The sequence below is a fragment of the Anarrhichthys ocellatus genome, unplaced genomic scaffold (genome assembly GCF_004355925.1).
Source record: "Anarrhichthys ocellatus isolate YVR2014 unplaced genomic scaffold, GSC_Weel_1.0 scaffold83, whole genome shotgun sequence".
In the NCBI taxonomy this organism is placed as follows: domain Eukaryota; kingdom Metazoa; phylum Chordata; class Actinopteri; order Perciformes; family Anarhichadidae; genus Anarrhichthys; species Anarrhichthys ocellatus.
Genome location: NW_022280113.1, coordinates 532,571 through 553,248, shown reverse-complemented (window position 1 = coordinate 553,248; position 20,678 = coordinate 532,571). Strand labels below are relative to the sequence as shown.

Here is a 20,678-nt window from a genome sequence, read left to right as displayed (position 1 = left end):
GCATTGCTTGGAAAGGGACCAGACATTTGTCACATGGAAGAAGAAGAAGTGTGTCCATGAAAACCTCTGAGGGGGGATTTAGAATTTAAAAAATCTGATTTTATGATTTGCATTCAAAGATTTATTTGTCAAAAAACACAATCGTACATTGTGCAGTAGAGTGCTAAGCTCCAATTTTGATAATAGAACAGAGAATAATACGAAAACATTTAAATATGGAAAGAAAACAGAGAACCAAATTTGCATTACAAATAAATTGTAAACACTCAAGAGCTCGAAGGTCATTTTCATGTTTCATCTGGGTTGGGGCCACCAGTGATGCGCAGGTTGACCCAAACGTTAAAAAAAATGAATCAATCCCCTATTTTAAGCCTGAAACTGATCATTACCTCCTGTATGAGGGTGAGGTTTAACTAATTCCCCAGCACAGAGATTTCCCAGCACCTACACCACAGCCCATGCCAGAGACCATATGAGATGTTTGGCTTTTCTAGTTTCTAAGCCAGAACTATGCACGGACATTCATAGCAGGAACCTAACTTTCAAGCCTCTGCATATCACATTTCTCTCATCAAAGGAGTTCTCTGTGTCAGGGCAGGTGTGGCTGAAAACCTGTGGTTGAAAAGGAAGACAGCGTGGAGGAGGAGGAGGGGGAGGAGGAGGCCAACCCTCACATGAGCTGCCCTTAAAACAATAATCCACCATTCTTTCCAAGTGATAATATCCTCATCACTCCCGTGTCAGCACCATGTGGTCAGAAATAATAGTCAGAGACAGACGGGTGCACCTGAATTCAATATGAACAGCAAAACAATCAAAATGTACCTTTTTAAAATCTATGGAAACACATTTTCTCACAATACGATGGGTGTGTTCGCATGCTCTGACAGCTGCTATTATCTAACTATTTGCTTAATACACTCCACTTTAATTTTCTGTTCTGGCACCTACATTGGTCTGGAAAAACAGAGGGAATTCCTCCCCCCTTCTTCTTTTTCTTTTTTTTTTTCCTGGTGGAGGTCCTATTAATGTTACCAATGCTGTCTGGCCCGGCTGAATGTATTTACTTAGTGTTAGGAGAGTGGTGGCCACAAAAGCTGGAATGTGCCTGAGTGTGACTTGAAAGCGGCTGCTACATTTTAATTTTTAACCCATAAAATAAATACAGAGCGGCCCTGCGAATTTTATGAATGGCTGCATTCATTCCAAAACACGCCCACCAATCAGCGAGCTGTCCTCGCGGTGAAGCCACGCCTGTTTGGAATGTCGGGGCTGCTGCCTGCGCGCTGAATGGCTGGAAGCATGGAGAGGGGCGGGGTCTCTTTGAGGCTCACCAGCGGGTATAAATGAGCTTTTAGACACTCATCCCGGGAGAAAAACAAGGACAACGGTCCATAAAAGACTGAAACTCAGTGGGAACCTACTTAAGACTCGCAGCAGTCCTTCGGATTGTAGTTTGAAGATATATTTTTTTAAATCTTTATTTGTATTTTTTGTAAACGCGTCATAGGCTAATCATGGCATTTCTGATCTACCTGACTGTACTGACAACAGCAGTCGTCACACAGGTAAGACGTGCGTGCAGCTGTGAGTGATCTTACAGGAAGTGTTTTTAAAGGTTAGTTTAATGTGTAATCTGCTGTGGATAGTCCTATAAATGTGATTCAACTTTGATCTCCAGAGTTGTGAACAGCACAAACATCCCCTGATGTAAACAAACGTGTCGTTCGAAAAGCTTTAACACGTGTTTCATCTTCAGCATCATACTAACTGTGATTAGTTTGTCTGTCAGCCTGAACAGTGGCTGCAATGCAACGTTTTGCAGAAAGGAGTTTAGGTGGGGTTATCACTGTTATTACTGCTTACATACTAATACAGTTCCTCTGAGGTTCCTCGTCTTGGTGATCAGCATGCCTACTCATGTCGCCCTGTTTTTTTTTTTTAAAGCTCAGTGACATGTTGATTCCCACAAACTGGAACAAGTTGGCTCTAGAGCTGAGCGATGACTCAAACCACGAGTCAGCAAGGGGACCTGGGTACAAACCCTGAGCTGTCTAGACACCCAGGGCCGACTGGCCAGCAGTGACTTGACTTACTGTAAAGGCGTAGTGCAGTGCTTTCGTCTGTAGAACAATTTTTAAAAATCAATCACAAACCCTGGGAAGCCTATGATACAGAAAATCAAACAAATTAATGAAGCAGCTCCTCCTCACACTTTGATGTTGGAAGAAATTCTCCAATCAAGTAGTTAGTAGTGTGTAGCACTGTGGCCTCTCTACATTTGTCAAGAAAAGCTCTGTCCTGAAGTTGTATTGTAGATCTCTGATGTTGTTCGAACAATGCAATGGAGTTCCTTTTTGTGATCTCTCTTCTCTTCCCCCCCCCTCCCCCAGGTGACTGCCAGCTGCCCGGCAGTGTGCGACTGCCCCACCGAGCCCCTGGTCTGCCCTCCGGGAGTCAGTGCCGTGCCGGACGGATGTGGGTGCTGCAAGGTGTGTGCTGCACAGCTTAACCAGGACTGCAGCCCCGTGAGGCCTTGCGACCACCACAAAGGGCTGGAGTGTAATTACGGCAACGATGTGCCCGAGGCCTGGGGCATCTGTCGAGGTGAGAGAGGGGAGTGAAAAATGGATGTTGGGAGGGAGGGAGGGAATATCACTGAGAAAAGAATCTTGTATCTAAAGTGAATATGGCGAATGTGCTCCACTTTAAAGGCTGTGAAGCCTGTGCAACAATGTACAAAAGATGTCAAGGAACTGAATTAATTGCCTCCCCCCCCCCCCCCCCCTCCTTTCCATAAAGCCAAAAAGCCAAAGCCATCACAACCCAGTGATGAAGCAACATGAAACCTTGCACTTCCGGGAACAAGACAGGGGGGGTATTTCAATGAGTTGTAGAGGTTTTATGGCAGCGACAGGGGGTTTCAAAGATTAAAAATACACTCTCCATCTGCACCATGCCGGTGTTGCCACACAAACTATGAATAGCTGGTTCTTTCACACTTTGGAAACAAGGAGTCTGACACTTCCTGTGTCCTTATTTCCACTGGCCTTTGGATCTCAGTGGTCCTCTGTTGCCATGTGAAATCATTGTGTGTGTGCGTGTGTGTGTGTGTTTATTCGGTCAAGTCAGGAGAAACTTTTCTCATCAGCTGTTGAAATATGAGCACATGGTGAATTCTTCTTAACATAGTCCGGAAGTCATTGGGGCCTTTTAGACTTTAAAGGATGTCCTGTAGAAACCGAGATGCATCTCTGTGATACCCAACACATGGAGGAGTCCCCTATTGCCCTTTGCTTTGTGCAAAAAAAAACTTTGTGTGCGTGTGTGGTCATTCTGCAATTTGCGAGTCATTAAAGGTTTTAGTACAAATGAGTAAGTAAAATGTGTCTTTCCAGCAAAATCAGAGGGACGCACATGCGAGTACAACGGCAGGATCTACCAGAACGGCGAGAGCTTCCGTGCCGGCTGCAAACACCAGTGTACCTGCATCGATGGCGCCGTCGGCTGCTCTCCCCTCTGCACCAACAAGCTGCCCCCGGCCTCTCCAGCCTGCCTCTACCCACGGCTGGTCAGGATCCCCGGGCAGTGCTGCTTCCACGTGAACTGCCACAAGGGCACGTGGCGGCTCCCACCTAAGCATCAGGTTTGCTTTTTCATGCAATATGGCATAGGACTCTCTTTTGGTTGAATGACTGACACACATGGCACAAATTAGGAACCTTGTATATGGATTTTCTTTTAGCAATATCAAATGCTGTGACTCATTTCTACACACATATATATATATATATATATATTTCTTTTTTCTAATGCATCAATCATCACAAGTGAGGAACTTCAACTACAGAATATTTGGAATTTAAGCAATATTCCTGCAGGTAGAGAGGAGTAAAGTGTCTCTCCTTCGATTGCCCTGAATAAATCCCTTGATAATCAGGGCGCCATGGTGATAATGCTGTAAAAAAACAACACATAAACGATGTATGGACTCCCCAGCGCTGTCTCATCTTATCTCTCACCACAGGCGCCTCCACCACAACTGCACCTGCCCAGACGTCAGCACCAGCCTGAAAATGAGCTGGCCAACGAGCTCACAGAGGTCAAGTCCAGCGGCTGGGAGAGTGAACATGGCTTCAAACACCTGCCTGGTGAGAGAAATGGAGACTGAGAGGGGAATATTAAGTGTTTATCTTCACTGCTTCACTCACATTTTTGTCCCGTTAGTTTAAAGTTTCAAATTGGGTGCTGAATATCACGGAAATTGCAATTTAACAAAACAGTATTGATATCCTTAAAATAATGATGCTAACATTCAGTGGTTCCCAAACCTTTTGGCTTGTGTTAAAACAATCCAATTTTTCCATTGGATTTCGGATTATTGCAGAAAATAAGCTCAGTGGCAAACATAAGTTTATGATATTTACACGTTTTGTTCAGCAAACTAATCATCACAAAAAAAAAAAATTTATTTTCTGAACCGTGCATGTAATCGTCAGAAGTAAAAAAAAGATACCGTTGGGCTATAAACAAACTACACGACGGTTGCATGAGCACGAGTATACACACAACAAGGCCGCGAAGGTGGACTCGTCAGCCTGAGGACATTCTGTACTAGCAAATGCCTTTTTAAAGACGCGTAAAAGCTTCATGAGTGGGATATTTACGTATTTTATACCGTAGAACAAAACGTTCTCTTAAGTGTGTGTTAAACAGAGAGCTTATTCCAGGCATCTAACCAAAGCCCCATTCAAAACCTCACTGGAAGTGCAAAATTGCTGACTCATTTTCGGGGGTTTAGAGCTCATTCCTGCAGCACTCTATCTATGACATAAACTAAAGAGTTGGACAAATGTAAAATTAAAGGGATCACTAAGTCACCAGGGACCAATCAGGATTCATCCTCTGGGCATCATGAATGTTAATACCAAAGTTCATATCGCATCCATTCAATACTACACTACACCAGTGTAGTGTAGCAACATTGCCATCCATTGAGCCACGATGCTAACGTGGCTAAAAAGAGAAAAATCTGAAAGAATAAATGTTTTGTGCGGCAGAAAATTTGTTTTTTGCTGCTTAACCTTGGCTCCCTCCGATTCATCTTGTGACCCCCCCCCCCCTCGATGGTTCCACACCCCCTCCAGGTTGAGCACCACTGGCCTAATTGATGATTTTTCTTTTCCACCCTTCTTTGTGTCTCCTCAGTGTGGAACCATCTGAAGGAGATGAAGTGTCCGGTCCAGACCACGGACTGGTCTCAGTGCTCCAGCAGCTGTGGGATGGGCGTTTCCTCTCGCATCACCAACAAGAACCCTCAGTGCAAGCTGGAGAGAGAGACGAGGATCTGCACCATTCGGCCGTGCCGCCGCCTAACTGCCCCCACCAAGGTGAGGCAGGCTGAACTTGACTTGAACCAAAGCGGAGACAGACGGAGAGCATAGGTCGAGCATTCACTCATTGCTGCCAAGATAACATCTTATCACGACAACTTATCTCTCGCACAGTGAAACCTAAACGCCTTGTGATAACACGCATCCATGAGGAATTATTTCTCCTCTTATCTACATGTCAGACTACGCAGGGGGAAAAAAATAATACCCTCTCATTATCGCTCTGCTCCCTGGTTTCCATCTTCTAAAGAGCAGAGGCTGAAAACGTCCAAACTGTGCCGCAAAGAATGAAAAAGTTTGACCTTCTGGCGTTAAGTAAATCTCCTCTTAGTGCTAAAGCCATGTTTATCCCGAGTTTAAGAAGGGAGATTATTTTAGTGGTACTTTCGGTGAAGCTCTGCATCCAGTGGGAACCGGGCAGTGCTGATTTACTCAGCGGTGTTTTGGTGGCAAGCAGGCGCCTTTTTAAATATAGTCCCCCCCCGGCATTCCTGCCAAGCAACTGTCCATAGCTAGGCCCCGTCTGTGTACTCGGAGTCTGGGGACGTGGTGTGTCTATATTAATCCTCCATGTTGGACACTCACTAGGAGCTCTTTTCTCGGCTCTACTGAGCTCTGGTGCCAAGAGCGATCATAGGTGTCAGTATGTTTAGCGGAAAAGGCCATTCAAATGTTAAATAACGGGTTTAATCTTAAAATGAATCTCTTAAATCTAAAAATAATCCCTCTCGCAATCCCTGTTTTGGCATAACCAATTGAAGTCTGGCCCTCCTTAATGTGAAACTAATGAGTTTGAGTGCAAAGCTGCTTAAATCTGCTATTATGTAAAAGGACAGGGCAGATAAAAGTCAAAGTTTATTAGATTTTTTTTTTTTTATGAAAATCTTCATATGACTTGTTTTGGTGACTTTTGCTACTGAAGCCAGTAAGGAACAACACTTATTATTACCATTCAGACTATGACACGCATCGCTCTGCTTTTATCATCCAACCACAGAAAGGGAAGAAGTGCTCCCCGACCCAGAAAGCCGCAGAGCCCGCCCGCCTGTCCTACGGAGACTGCGCGAGCGTCCGCCTCTACCGGCCCAACTACTGCGGCGTGTGTGCAGACGGACGGTGCTGCTCACCACGCCGCACGCGCACCGCACCCGTGACCTTTGTCTGCCCGGACGGCGAGCACTTCCGGAGGTCGGCCATGTTCATCCAGTCGTGTAAATGCAGCGACGACTGCGGCCACCTCAACGAAGTGGCCCTCCCCCCACAGCAGTGGATGTACGGAGACACGCACCAGTTCACAGACTAGTACCGAGGACGACTTTTTGTGTAATTTTAATGTGATGAGGTCAACTTCCTTGATGAATGAAGACACTTTCAGAACAGGGGCCATTTTTCACATCTGGTTCCCAATGAGTGAAGAGCACAGGACGCCTCAGTTTTATTCTCAATCATAAAGGCAACCTCTTAATTGTGATATTATTGTGTGATCGGAGTGGATTGTACACTTTCCTGTTCAAACAGACATGGGCCCTAAATTAGAGCCACGAGGGACCCCTGGACTTCCTCCACTATTGGACTGAATGCTGGTTCAGGTGTGTTGGATTCTTTTTTTTTTTGGAGACTCTCAGATCAGCCTGAGGAGAAACACTACAAGAGCAACAAAGCACTTTGTTCAGCACTGAAACTTAAGGACGCCAACTATGACGGCAGTGCACAATCACTTCACCTGCAACAATAGCCTCGCACACACTGATGGTGAATGACTCCATATCCCACAATGCACTGCGACTACTCAGCGACAAGCAAAATCATATTTTGCAGCTTTATGTGGAAAGAAAATGTGGACTCTTTAAAAAGTTGACACGCTGCCATTGATATGAACACAGCAATGGACGACATGTTCCACTGTTATTGAGGAACACGATCATGAACTGACAAGTGTTCAGCAAGGAGTGGACCAACGCCAATTGATTTCTTGTTTGTGCATTAAATGCAGCTCAGAGGAATGTCTTACACTAACCTGTACTAGTGAATTTATTTTGGATCACAGTATTTTCTGTAAATATATTTTCTTTATTTTGATCCAAGTTTGTATTGTCACAATTATACACTTCTGTGGATTGAGACGCTGCAGCGTAGTTGTCCCATGTTTTTGTTGGTCCATGCATGTTTCCTGCTAGGTTTTTTTTTTTTTTTTTTAAACTGTAAAACAGTGGTTGTCTTAAAACTATGACTCTGGCACCCTCTGCTGGTGAGAATAGTGAACTACAACAGTTTGTATTTTAGAGAATACTGTACATGTGTAATGTCTGAAATCACATCAATGTTCAAAAACGATCACCATTAAATAAGGTATAAAAAAAATTTAATTCTGCAACCAAAACAATATATCAATGTTTAAACAAGGAAAACAATACAAGCACCCTGCAAAGACATGATAAAAAATAAAAGAAATTAAAAGTTTTTTTTTATCTTTATGAACGTGCCAACATAAGGTAGGAGGAGGGGGGGCTTTAAAATAAATGTTGAGGGGGTTTCTTTCCTCCACCAAAATACAGCAACACCAAGGGTCACGCACGAGCTTCACTGCAAAGTTGCTTCAGACTCATCTGGACTGTTCAACTGCAAAGAGAAAAAGGAAGGTTTTTTGATGTTTATTTTAAATATGTGATGCACTTTCATACACAGTTTTAGCCTCCAGCAGTGTGGTTAGTTACAGACTGGACAAGTGCAAGAACCGCTTGTGAGCAACACCAAAACTTACTGTAGGAGGAGATATCGATCTCCTCTGGTAGCTCTGCTACGTTGACCTCAAAGCGGTCTTGGACGTCGTTCAGGGTCTTGGCATCGGTCTCGTCGGACACGAAGGTGACGGCCAGGCCTTTGGTACCAAACCTGCCAGCACGGGCCACCTGAGGAACAGACAGATCAGGCTCAAAACGGGCTCTGCTGTGCGCGATTGTAAAATACACAGATCTGGGATATAAAAAAAAAAACATTAAATAATATAGCTGGACTGACTCTGTGGAGGTATGTGTCAGAATCCTCTGGCATGTCGTAGTTGAAGACGATGTTGACACGCTCGATGTCCATGCCTCGGCCAAACAGGTTGGTCGCAACCAGGATTCGCCGCTGGAAGTCTTTGAACTGCTGGTACCGGGATAACCTGGGGGGGTGGCATGGTTGTAAATTTCTCACCGGTTACTTGATAAAAAGCAAATTACAGTGATGTGATGTTTTCAAATTCAAGACATTGAAATCAAGAAAGCTACTGTTGAATTAAACGGCACTTACCGCTCCTCCTGCGCCATGCCCCTGTGGATGGCAATGGCAGGGAAATTCTGCTCCACCAGCAGCTGGGACAGAGCCACACAGCGATGCACCGACTTAACAAAGATCACCACCTAAGAAGGAACCAAAAGAAAAGTCTTGCATATTTTTGCTGGAAATGGCAAAGACATCAATGAGATGACCGAATGGCTGAAAGCAACATAAATATCTCCCTTTAGAGGACAAGAAACACTTGACTTCAAAATTATGAGTAGGAGGACATGGGAAAATTAAGCCCTGTGATAAAGATTTAAAATACCAAAACATCACTAATTCAGATAACTGCCGGCTATACCTGGTTGAACTCGAGGACATCGAGCAGGTCGAAAAGCTTCCGGTTCTTCTCGCTGTCCTTCAGCTTGCAGTAATACTGCTGTAAGCCGTGGAGTGTCAGCTTGGTCTCGTCATCCACGAACACTTCCATGGGCTACACAGCAAGAGAGAGGAGCCAAACGTTAGTCACACACACACTCAAGTTTACGACTTCATACAGTTTTCTGAACTTGCAATAAGTTCCAGCAGATGAACTGCGCATGGTGGCTCACTGAACCTGTTCTCCTGGACTGCAGCAGAGCCAGGAGGACAGACTGTCCTGACCGAGCCAAATCTGCCCAAGGAGGATCACTCTGCCCCTCAGATATGGCCACTTATGACACCGACAGCCACAAGTGGGCAAAGCAAAGAGGGGCGTGGCAACAAACACTGAACTACCCGAACCATCTCATTCGTTGATTACACATAACGGGAATAACAGAATCTTAACAGGTTAATAACTAAAAACAATTGAATCTATTAATCATTTAACCGTTAGTGTCTTGTTAAAACATCAGTGAATACGTGTCTACACCCATTTTAACCGTTAACTCTTCATCGTCGGATACATTTCAGACTGAGCAGCTTTGCTGGAGTTTACTGGCACCTCAGTCGTGGCAAAGAGGGAAGGGCAATTGTTGCTCTTTTACTTTCCAGGGATGTATAACTTCTCTAACTCCACAGTAATTGATACATCAGTGTTCATCAACAAAGATTACTTAATACAGGATTAAAATGGCATTTGAAAAGACAATCTCGGGCTTGCAGCACTGTTTATCATTTTGCTAAAAACGAAATAAACTGCAAATTTATTTGAATTTGAAACATTAGTAAATCTCAAGGATAACTCACATCCTGCATGAACTTGCGACAGACGGGGCGGATGTCTTTGCTTAGCGTGGCACTGAACATCATAACCTGTTTCTCGTGGGGTGTCACCCTGAAGATCTCCTGGACATCGTGCCTCATGTCTATTGGAAAGAGAAAGAAATTATATTCTCAAAATTACATTAATTGTATTTTGAGCCTTCTTTGTAAAACAAATAGAAATGCTTAAACCATGGAAATACCAGAAATGTTCAAGTCTATTTTTAAATAAACCGAATTACTTCATTCCCTATTAGATCAGAGTGGGATGATATCCCCCACAACCCATTTTAACATGAAATGCACAACAACAGCTAATGAGAAAGACTAAAAAGATGTGAGCATATGAGATATTAGATGACATTACACTACTATACGCAAGATATGAATTCACAGAACGATACCCGAGTCAACTGGTAGCCTCCACTGTGTTACATACCAACCACAGTCCTCCACCAAAGCTACGTATTTCTTTAACATCCACCTCTTACTCACCCAGCTGCTCCAGCATCCTATCGCACTCGTCAAGCACAAAGTGTTTGATGTTCTTCACGTTGAGGGTCTTGTTGCGGATGAGGGCCAGGGTGCGTCCCGGAGTTCCCACGACAATGTGAGGGCAGTTCTTCTTCAGGACTTCCTCATCCTTCTTGATGGCCAGGCCGCCGAAGAACACCGACACCTTGACAGTGGGCATGTACTTGGAGAAGCGCTCGTACTCTTTGCTGATCTGGAAGGCCAACTCTCGCGTGTGGCACATTACGAGGACAGACACCTGGCATACGGGGAAATGAGGACATTAGTCGTATTAACTGTTGAGTCCTTATGTAGTGCATTTTGTGCTTTTGTATTGCCATCTAGACAAATAGAAACATGTGACTGCAAACAAAATGTAATCGAGAGGATGCAGGGTTTACAAAACAGTGCTGAAAACACCACCTAGTACAGAACTATAGGAGAGGCATTATGACTCTTGAGCATATAAGGCAAGCAAAAACCAATGATGAGCAACTCACCTGACCATCCACAGGCTCTATCTGTTGCAAGGTGGCCAGTACAAACACTGCCGTCTTTCCCATACCAGACTTTGCCTGACACAGGATGTCCATGCCCAGGATAGCTTGTGGAATACACTCATGTTGGACTGAAAATGAAACAAATGGCAATTAAAGATGAGATATATTTCCAAAAACACAGAAGAGATTTTAAAAAAAAATGAGTTTATGAAGAGGTGTAAGTCTCATTGTATTATACAGCTGTTGCTTTAAAATAAGGATTATTTACATAGTTTTTAACATTAAACGACCCAAAACCGCTGTTCACCTTCTGAGGGATGCTCAAAACCACAGTCGACAATGGCCCGCAGCAGCTCTGGTTTGAGGAGAAAGTCTCTGAAGCCCGAGCTGTGGATGGAAACATAGGAACCCTTCACTTCCTTCTTGTTTGCTGGGGTCCCACTCTCAGGGACTCCCTGGGGCTCTTCGTCCTCCTCATAGTCCAAAAGTTCATTATCAACGTCGGTTTCGGCCATCTGTAGGAACAACGTGTAAATCAGTGAATCTGTGTCTCACAGCTTTTCCAAAAATGACTGTGGTAAAGTTCTCCTTAATATGAAATCTTATTTGAGAAAAAAAATCTGGGTGTCCCTAACAATTAAAATAATTAATATTATACATGTATTAGTAATAAATATGATTATAAATATCTAATAATGTTTCATTATCGTTATTACTCACGTCAGCAATTGTGTGGTAGGCTACTATAAATAAGTTACTCGCGGAATTTCCGGTGTTAAATAGATTTAACACAGAAAAATGTTAATACTAGCTCGATGCTAAAATGAACTGAAACCCAATATGCCATCTCGTAATTTTGCAAAGTTAGCAGGAGGGTCGTTTGGCTAACGCTAGCAGGTGGTAGCTCACATCAAACTGAAAGAATCAATTGTTTGTAAAAAAATATATATATTTTAAATGTAAACGTTGTTAGCCATTACAATTACGCAGACTGAAAACAATGGCCGACCGATGCGATACTGCGCTCCTCGTCCTTCTTGTTCATTCAAACCAGTTAGTTAGCAAGCTAGCAGCTAACAATTGAACGCGAGTCACGAATTACTATCAATCAACATTAAAGCAACATTGCGCTCTACCGTGTCTTATTATCTAACAGAGCATCATCAACAAGGCGTTAACATCATTGTATAGTGGACGAATGGTCAGAAAAACAAGTATAGATAGCTAAAGCTAATTGACGAACTCAAAACAAAGCTAACGTTAATGTGGCTAGCGTGTGAGCTACCAAAGCAAATCTCTAAATCCTAACTTTAGCAACTGCTACAAAGTATTCAAAACATTTCTCAGTTAATAACAACTACATATATACACATACTGTCAAGTTTGATGTGAAAAGTGTGAAAAAACTGCACCGTTACCTTGCTGTGATATATCTTATGTCCTGCCGATGTCAAAGTGCGTGATACTACTGAGCTAGCAAGTCTTCACAGCACACATGTATGGTGCGTTCGGGTACACCTCGAAAAACCCCTGCGCTCTTGACCCGGTCCGAACCACTGCCTATAAAAAAGAACGTCAGATGTTTTGCCTGATAACAACTACAGACTAACAACGAAATGAATTGCGCAACAAAATTATCAGGATGCTGTTGTTTTTATTTTATATATCATGTGATGCGGGACAAAGCCTTGAGAAAGAACTGTTCCATTTAAACAAACATATACAAAATCATTCATATTGAATACACAAATGTATCATCAAATGATGGCAGGGCTTTTTGGGTCTCCGCGGCGTAAACTGAACCATGGTCATAAATATCCATGTACCGGTTATTCGACTGTCCAAATAGTACGGGTCCATTACTTTATAATGCGATTACGATATTTTCCATAACACCTGAATGCATCTGTCACCACACAGCATCGCCTGTTCAGAAAGAACGTCGTGCACGTTTCCAAGGCTGTGATTCGTCAGAATCACGGAGGTATGGGATAAGGGTCAGAGCTGTAACATTTAATGAACTGTTGTTATGCCTTAATATTTCTGGAGATTATTTATGTCGTGTATGGTGACTGAACTATTCCTGCCCTTCTTATAATACAGTACAGCCAATCCTGGGAGTTTTGATCCTTTTGTCTTTTGATATGATATATTTCGGATGAAAGTATTGTGATAATTTAAGTTCTTAAATTGTCAATTAATAAGTATCTGAATGATATAAAGCATTTGCAGCATTTGTTCCTCACAATGGTCCAAGAGCCTGGGGAGCCGCAGTATCCATTTAATCCACTTGATGGCAATAAAGAAAATATATTTGGCCAGTTGACCGATGGCATTAAATGTATCTCATAATATGTTCACTTTTGTTATATGGGGCCTCAATACAAAGGCAGAGAACATCCCTCAAGGCTTGCCTGTGGTAAAAAGCATCTAGAGATCTAGAGATCTAATCTGAAGTGGATTAAAAGATGCTTTCTGGAAACTCAGCCTTGAATGCATCCATACTTCTTCCTTCAGTATAAGACAGTGCCTTATTCAATTTAAGGTAGTACAATGCCTACTACTCAAAAGACTTGCAAAAATGTAACCCAATATAAGCCCACAATGTTCAAGATGCCACCGTACCACAGCTAATGTAGGCCATATGTTTTGGTTGCGTCAATCCTGGAACAAGTTTTTCGAAGCATTTTCATGAATAATGTGCAGGAAAACAAAGTGCCCACCTCACACATTGCCATCCATGGGATTTCTTCACCAGAGATAACGGTTTCTGTATTTCAGACACATGTGCTACATTGATGGCTCAAAGACTCATTCTTCTTCCGTGAAAATCAGATAAACCGCCCTCTTTTAAACAATGGATCAGAGAAATGCTATCTATGCTGCTGCTAGAAAAAATAAGATATAGTAGAGCTAATTGTCCTTCAGCAACGTCTTGTTGAAGCTGTTTAGGGATTGTGGGTATTGGCAATGGTCAAACATGTTCCTAAAGTAAAACTACAGTATTAATCATAAATTGTAAAACTATTAATGCTGCAGAGTAAAAGTCCTGCAGGTCTTTTGAAATTGTACTTCAAGTGAAGAGTTGAACAGAAGCATTATCACGAATGTACTTAACTTCACAGGAAACAATGTTAGGTTTGGGATATCCCCAGCAAAATGTTCCCTTCAGGTTATGTATGACAGTTTAGTTATCATTAACGAATGTTCGTTTTTGTTTTTAAGAAGATTTCACTGATAATAGCACTGATAATATAGTTTTACTTTAGTAACATTTTCAATGTGTTTGTACAGTGTATAGTGTATACATTTTCTTGAGTATTGGAGGCAGTAGGCTTCGTCCACCACTGTACTGTGATAGGCTAGCCTACCTGCTGCCGCTCTTAGGTCAAGGTCAATTTAAACAGAACAGGTAGACTACTTATAATTGTGGCTGTTGTTGAAATCTAGCCAAATAAAAATGTTTTTTTCAAGACATAACACTGAAAATAGCAATTACATAGACAGGCGCTTGTAGTTGTGACACGACAGTTAGTTACTATGGTATAATCATGTGCTGAGCCAGAGATATATTAAAACTGTTATATATAACCGTTAATCTCACATAATTAATCGTTTATTTATACCATACACAGATAATCCGACACCGCTGTATGACACCTGCAGGTCCCGCCTTCCTGCCAAATAAAGATCTGCACTGATTGGCTGTCTTTGTTGTCCTTCCAAAGGGATCTCCCCGTCCGAACAGGCCATTGGTTCGTGGCATGCCGATCATATCTCATTCTGCCACCTGATTGGTGCGCCCCCGCCTCGTGCTCAGTTGAAGGCACAGGATGCCACTCGGTGTGATTAACTCGTCATGACTGATGCTGCCGTTTATATGAAATCCCCGTTGAACCGCAGGCTACACCGCACGGCTGTCATGGTTATTTTTAAGAATCTCTCCAGAAACATTCTCCTCTAATTCAACTCACACACGCGAGCCTCTCCGCGCGCCGAGGCTCGCGACCAGCTGTGCGACGCCGCGCTGCCTCCCGGTTGAGCGGCGGCAGGACGATGGCACTGCGTTGGACAATCTCTCTGTATTTGTCCTCGGTGGTCTATTAAAGGTTTTAATTAGCTGATAACACACGTTTGACATTTACGACGGACTGATGTGGGAGCGACGACAAAACGCACCGCTGTGATTATGGAAAAGCAGCCCAGGTAGGCATTCACTGTTGTATTTGTGTATTTTAGGTGTTTATTTATTTTAAATGTAATATCAATGTTATCGCGTGGAGCCTATTCACGGGCCAACTGGCTTATTAATGTGTATCAAATCAACGTAAAAAACACAGGCCCACACAGCAAAGCGGTATCGGTGCTGGTTGTTGAAGCCCCATCAACAGCAGCTTCATCCTTCTGCTCCATTTATCTCAGGGAAAAATTCCACTGTACGGCATGCCATCGGAGACTCGGCCAATTCATTAGCCTGTAAACCGTACTTATTGTGTATTTAGTGTCCTCGTGTCTAATGTGCACCTTACACAATCGTGTTGTTGGAATGCAAGGACACTTGGTGCCGCAAAGATTGATGTGTCATTTCGGCCACAGATGTGATGATCCAGCGGAGCCTCATGAGTCGACTGCAGAGCATGTAGGCCTGTCGTCCAGGCATCCTCGAGCAACAACAGGCCGGGATAATGAGCTGTCATGTCCAAATGAAACCCCAGTCACTGGGATTTAAAGGCTCTTTCACAATGAAACCCCGGGACAAATGGCTGTAGGAGTCACTGTCACCTTTTAATAAATAGGCTTTCTTTTTCTTCTTCTTTTGTAAGAACAGTGGATGGGTGACAGAGGGGGCTACCGTGTTGTATCCACCTGTGTGTTTCAATCAACATGTCACTGTCCTTGGGAAAAACAGACGCTGGGCCCCCACCTGCCCAATTCGTTGGTCGCCTTTGCTAAAAGTGACATTTCGGTTGTTTTGACCCTCGATCCAGCTGCTGTTACTTTATCCATCTGACCAGAGAGTGGTCCAAAGGTAAATCCCTTTTAAATGTCTGGCTTGCAAGACCGAAAAACCTGCAGGTCTCTAAAGTGCTGAGAGAAACCACTGCGTTATGACGCTGAGATAAACCACTGCGTTATGACTGTTTAGATCTGGCCAGACACACATTATTGTTACCTCCCAAGTGGAATAAAAAGTAGGCATGACTGACATAGTTTTGAGGTGTGATAATAAAAGATTAAGGATACTGCTGACTAAACAAAATGGAAGAGCTCCCTCAGGCACTTATCTTTTCCTCTTCTTTTTTTTTTTACGAGTGGGTAAACTATTCAATGAATTAATTATCTTACTCTGTTGATTTGTAATTACGGCTTGACTGCCCCGTGACTAAAGCCACGTACCGCTGAGTAATGGGTGCATCATATCCGTGTGTGTGAGATGCAGTGAGATTATTCTCAGGTTTAAAATCCACTCTCCAAATGCTAAAAAGCACCTCACACATTTCATCGTCAAGGAAACAGGTATCTGATTCTCACATCCTGGTAACCTTGTTTTCATGTGCCGCAGCCTCGAAACTTCTTTAACTGATCCCACGATCACACACACACACACACACACACATACACACACACACAAAAGATTGCATTCTATGTCCACGACAGGCGATCACACCACAGCTTATCCTAGCTAACCTTTTCCTGTGCACTCACTGCTGCTGCTGCCACATTAGTGTGAGAGGAGCGGTAAGCTAATAGGCTCTGGATAGCGTCGTCAGGATCAACAGTTTCTGAGTCGTTTGTACACGTGTGTGTGTGTGTGTGTGTGTGTGTGTGTGTGTGTGTGTGTGTGTGCATGGATTTGAAGTTGTGTGTGTAGCCTCCAGCATCAACAGGAGGAGGGATATCATCTCGCAGCCATCTCTCTGTGCCGTACAGCTTGTCCGCTTGCTGCCATCCACCGTGTTTGGTTGTTGAACAGGGACGTACAGGAGCAACGTGTACAGGTCGTAGCAAGGATGGACTCACTGATTTCCCTCACGCTCAAAACAAGATTTGCCTTTTGATAAGTTGTGCAAATAAGGGTGAGGCTATGTCTCTTTAACAAGCTTACAATGAGATCTAACTTTCACTCCCCTAGTGGCTTAACCCAGTGAGAAAAACCCTTTTAGATGAATAATCAAAAAGGAGCATTATGACTTTTTGATAAACTAGCCTTTGTAGCAGCAGTTGTGTAGACAGTCATTATCACAGTTATTACATGTTTGTATGCATCTTTTTTGTTAAAAGATTCAGTCTCATGTTGTAACTCAGCAGGCTTCGTTTTGCCCCTGATAAGACCTCAGATGTTCCCTCTGTTCCAGTGCCTCACACAAGAGATACATTTCCTCAAAATATAAATGTAAACTTTATTAGTTTATGAGGTTAATGGTGTTTTCTCTAGTGGCTGTTTGACTGTGGTAAAGTCTGGGAACATTGTCACTTAGTTAAAGTTTAGGGGAGAAAATATATGTCTACAACTAACAATAATTTTCAGTATTGGGTCATAAAATGTCGCAGAGACCAAGTTGATGTTAAATGATGTCTTGTTTTGTGCGACCAACAGTTCCAAAACCCAAAGATATTCAAGTTACTATCACAGGACACAAGCAAAACAAGTAAATATTCACATCTGAGAAGCTGGAACCTGAGAAGTTTTGTCATTTTTACGTGCTTCTGCTCTAAAATACCATGCGCCTGATTTGGACAGTTGGGACATTTTTTCCTATATTCACCGAATTCATGGCCTTTGCCAAGTCCCGCCCTGGAACGCAGATTGTCTTCATGTTCAGGCTGGCTTTGTTGACTTTAGCTCTTCGTGGTTAAACGTTGTGTAGTAATGATACTCGTTACTCGGAGAGAGGTGGGGAGGAGATATGCATTTCTAAAACATTATATTTCTATGTAAAAACCTGTTAGCAGAGCACGTTAGCACATCATTAACTAGTGTTAGCACTTCTGTGCTACGCTAGCTGCTGAAGGTTTACTGAATGTTTACACATGCTGCTTTTGCTTTTTAATGATTATTACAGTGAATAAAGAGGAACAGTGTTGTTCCCTAATTCCATTGTCTTCTGTCTCGATCACCAGGTGATGCTGTGGTTCACTTTTACTCTGTGATCTGAAGCTTTAGCTTCTATCTTTATCTTTTAAACCTGTTTGAGCTGCTGAATCAGTTTCACATCCGGCTGTATTCGTCAGGCTCATTTTGTTGACCCGTCTCTCTGCTTCTCTCTGAAGTCGCCTTTTCCTTTTTCTAAAAATTAGATAATGTTTAGTCATTGAGTGCAGTTGGTGACAGTGTGGGCTCCATGGTAACGTAGCTCTGACAGCATGACGGAGTGGCAGCAGGGGGCGGGACTTAACAAAGGGTCAATAAAATAACAGCACACCAGCCACACAAAAAAGCTTTACTAAATGTTTTTTCGACAAAATGTTGTCGCTCTAAAGCCTTCAGTATCATCTGTCCTGGATCTGCTTGTCTAACTGGTTGGCTTGCTGGTTGACTGTTCTGGTGCTGGCCCGGCCTGTGTGCACTGCACTCCATTTCCTTTGCTGACACATGGAAACATGGAGCAGCTTGATGACCTGGCTGATGTGGTTCAAGCTCACTACGACTGCAGCTCCTCCACAGCTCTGCTTTCTACCCCTTTTGTTCATGTCGACTGCAGTTTTGTAACTGGATCTGTGCAGCCCTGCAGATTTTTACAATGACTGAAACGTGATCTTGTTTTCAGACTGCTGCATGTTGGATTTATAACCTCAATCAAATTATGTTCAAATAATGAGGCAGACGTGCATAGGGCCATTTGTATAAATATCTAATCAGGATTATTATGACTGATATTACAATTGTGATAGGATTTGTGATATTAGAGGGAGTGATAATTTTTTTAATCATTCTCATTTTCTTTGACAAACATTAAAATGATTATGATTAGCTCATTATAGCTTCCTCTAATGTTTTCTCTGTCAGTGAAAATAATGTCTCTTTGGTGCTAACAATTCACAGACATCTGAAACGTGAAGCTTTCCCAACCAGACACTGATTTTTAAAGGAGTCAAAGCCTAAAGGGTTGGGCACCATTGGTTCACACTTTGTATTTTATACGATTATCAAATGTGTAATCTGAAAAGTAACTAAAGCTGTCACTAAAGTGTAGTGTAGCGGAGTAAAATGTTCAATCATTGAAATGTTCTCTATATGATATACAGAGTAATAATATAGCAGCAAACTAATATTTGTTATGTAAAGACAACAAGAGGTAGCACCCAACCTCCGGTTCCCCCTCAGGTAAACACTCAGCCCTGTTGACTGCACTGTTAAAGCTGTTAGCACCGTTAGCTGCAAGCCGCCGGCTCAGTCGTCGCCACGTTGAGAGCTGTGTGGAGGCAATCCCTCTGCTCTGAATATCGAATTTAGCACCTTTTTTGTTTGGTACAGCGCATCTCTACAATCACACCATAACAATCATTTTAATGGTTTTCAATGAAAATAAGTATAATCATGTAAAAATTGTAAAAAAAAATCATGTCGCATTCTCCATATCAGTCATAATAATCGCAGTTTGATATTTTTTTCAAAATCGGTCAACCCTAATTACACCACTGTCATTAGGTAAGCTGAGTGGCTATGAATACACGGTGAGGACAAATATTTCATAAGCATTTGGCATTACACATAGTTACCAAAAATATCTGTGATTCTGGAGGTAGTCGGGTACAAACATGCTGCTTCTCTGTACAAAAGGTCGGAGCGTTTCATCAGCTAAGTCAAGATGTTGTTTAAAATGAACGCAAGGGAATGATTTACCGCAGGCTCAATCTGTGGGAGTATGATTAACAACACTGACGTGTTACTGAATGAGAGACTGAGGCATTTTGAAACCTCTGTGGATGATGCTCCGTTTGCACAGTCGACCTGTAATGTGATGTGTCCTGTCAGCCAATGGGCCGGCAACGAGCCTCTGCTTTGGAGTGTTTTTTTGAAATTTGATTAGTTTCTCTCATTTCCCCAGGAGGCTTGAGGTTGTTATGAAACACAAGAAAACAAGCAAACCATTCAAATTAATCTCATTTTTGAGATGTAGTTTGTGAATTTTCGCCGCCATTTCTAACGCAAACGGCAGATGTTTGTAATCAGAACGGGTGATTACACAGCAGCTCAGCTACTGATCAGTGATCGTGACGGCGCTGCTGGGAAAGTATGAAATTAAAAGATAATATAATGCATGCAGCAGGAAGACTAATGTCAGTCATTCAGCATCACATTAAGCAGTGGCTATATGTGCCTGTAGTAGCACCCAGTCTGTAGCTGTTTATCCTCCATGGCCACCTCATGTAATCCAGTTTAGAGATCAGTGCGTGATTAGTGGATGCTGCAGTCTGTGTTATCTTGCATTTTCTTGTTATAAAATAATGCACTGACCATTCAGTGGTAGAATAGAGCAAAATCCTCTCCTGTACTTGAAGGTAATTGATGGGTTGTGGGGGATGGCTATTTCTAGACAATTTCCTCTCACAGTGGCACTCAGGGGAGACGAATGATCTGGAGAGGGATACTAACCAAATTCGGAGCAGGAAAGCATTAGTCATATAAAGTGAATGTGGTCAGTAGATTTTAGGGGACCAAGTCGGGGCAGCATTCGTCGTCAGTGTCGCTTCGATTGCCCTGAATGTGTCTCTGCCTCATTCAGGCTCAATGCCACACTTATGAACAAATCCAGGGAAAACA

General features: G+C 42.8%; 3 protein-coding genes across 3 annotated transcripts in view; 2 read left to right on the top strand and 1 right to left on the bottom strand.

Annotated features, from left to right (window-relative positions):
- The first annotated feature begins 1,385 nt into the window (after positions 1-1,385).
- On the top strand, positions 1,386-7,853 carry LOC116398392 (CCN family member 1-like). Its single transcript, XM_031874641.1, has 6 exons — positions 1,386-1,568; positions 2,394-2,607; positions 3,399-3,646; positions 4,028-4,151; positions 5,209-5,390; positions 6,391-7,853. The coding sequence occupies exons 1-6, from the start codon at positions 1,518-1,520 to the stop codon at positions 6,694-6,696; spliced, it is 1,125 nt and encodes a 374-aa protein (XP_031730501.1). The 5' UTR covers positions 1,386-1,517; the 3' UTR covers positions 6,697-7,853.
- On the bottom strand, positions 7,739-12,427 carry LOC116398391 (ATP-dependent RNA helicase DDX39A). Its single transcript, XM_031874640.1, has 10 exons — positions 12,331-12,427; positions 11,220-11,427; positions 10,913-11,040; positions 10,395-10,671; positions 9,885-10,003; positions 9,016-9,147; positions 8,685-8,794; positions 8,412-8,556; positions 8,155-8,302; positions 7,739-8,012 (listed from the first exon to the last, which is right to left on the bottom strand). Exons 2-10 carry the CDS (start codon positions 11,425-11,427, stop codon positions 7,996-7,998), a joined length of 1,284 nt encoding a protein of 427 aa, XP_031730500.1. The 5' UTR covers positions 12,331-12,427; the 3' UTR covers positions 7,739-7,995.
- A 2,312-nt stretch (positions 12,428-14,739) lies between these two features.
- LOC116398361 (EVI5-like protein) overlaps positions 14,740-20,678 on the top strand; it is a 32,849-nt gene continuing 26,910 nt past the window's right edge. The window contains 1 exon segment of the mRNA XM_031874593.1: positions 14,740-15,118. The gene's annotated coding sequence lies outside the window, so the exon portion shown is untranslated.

Bases quoted from the DNA above. Each gene is read 5' to 3' on its own strand.
- LOC116398391 (XM_031874640.1), bottom strand. From the start codon at position 11,427: ATGGCCGAAACCGACGTTGATAATGAACTTTTGGACTATGAGGAGGAC. The intron at 10,004-10,394 runs GTGAGTAAGAGG...TCTTTCCAATAG, and splicing joins TAGGATGCTGGAGCAGCTGG to ACATGAGGCACGATGTCCAG. The intron at 9,148-9,884 runs GTGAGTTATCCT...CTTGCTGTGTAG, and splicing joins GTCGCAAGTTCATGCAGGAT to CCCATGGAAGTGTTCGTGGA.
- LOC116398392 (XM_031874641.1), top strand. From the start codon at position 1,518: ATGGCATTTCTGATCTACCTGACTGTACTGACAACAGCAGTCGTCACA. The intron at 3,647-4,027 runs GTTTGCTTTTTC...CTCTCACCACAG, and splicing joins GGCTCCCACCTAAGCATCAG to GCGCCTCCACCACAACTGCA. The intron at 4,152-5,208 runs GTGAGAGAAATG...GTGTCTCCTCAG, and splicing joins TGGCTTCAAACACCTGCCTG to TGTGGAACCATCTGAAGGAG.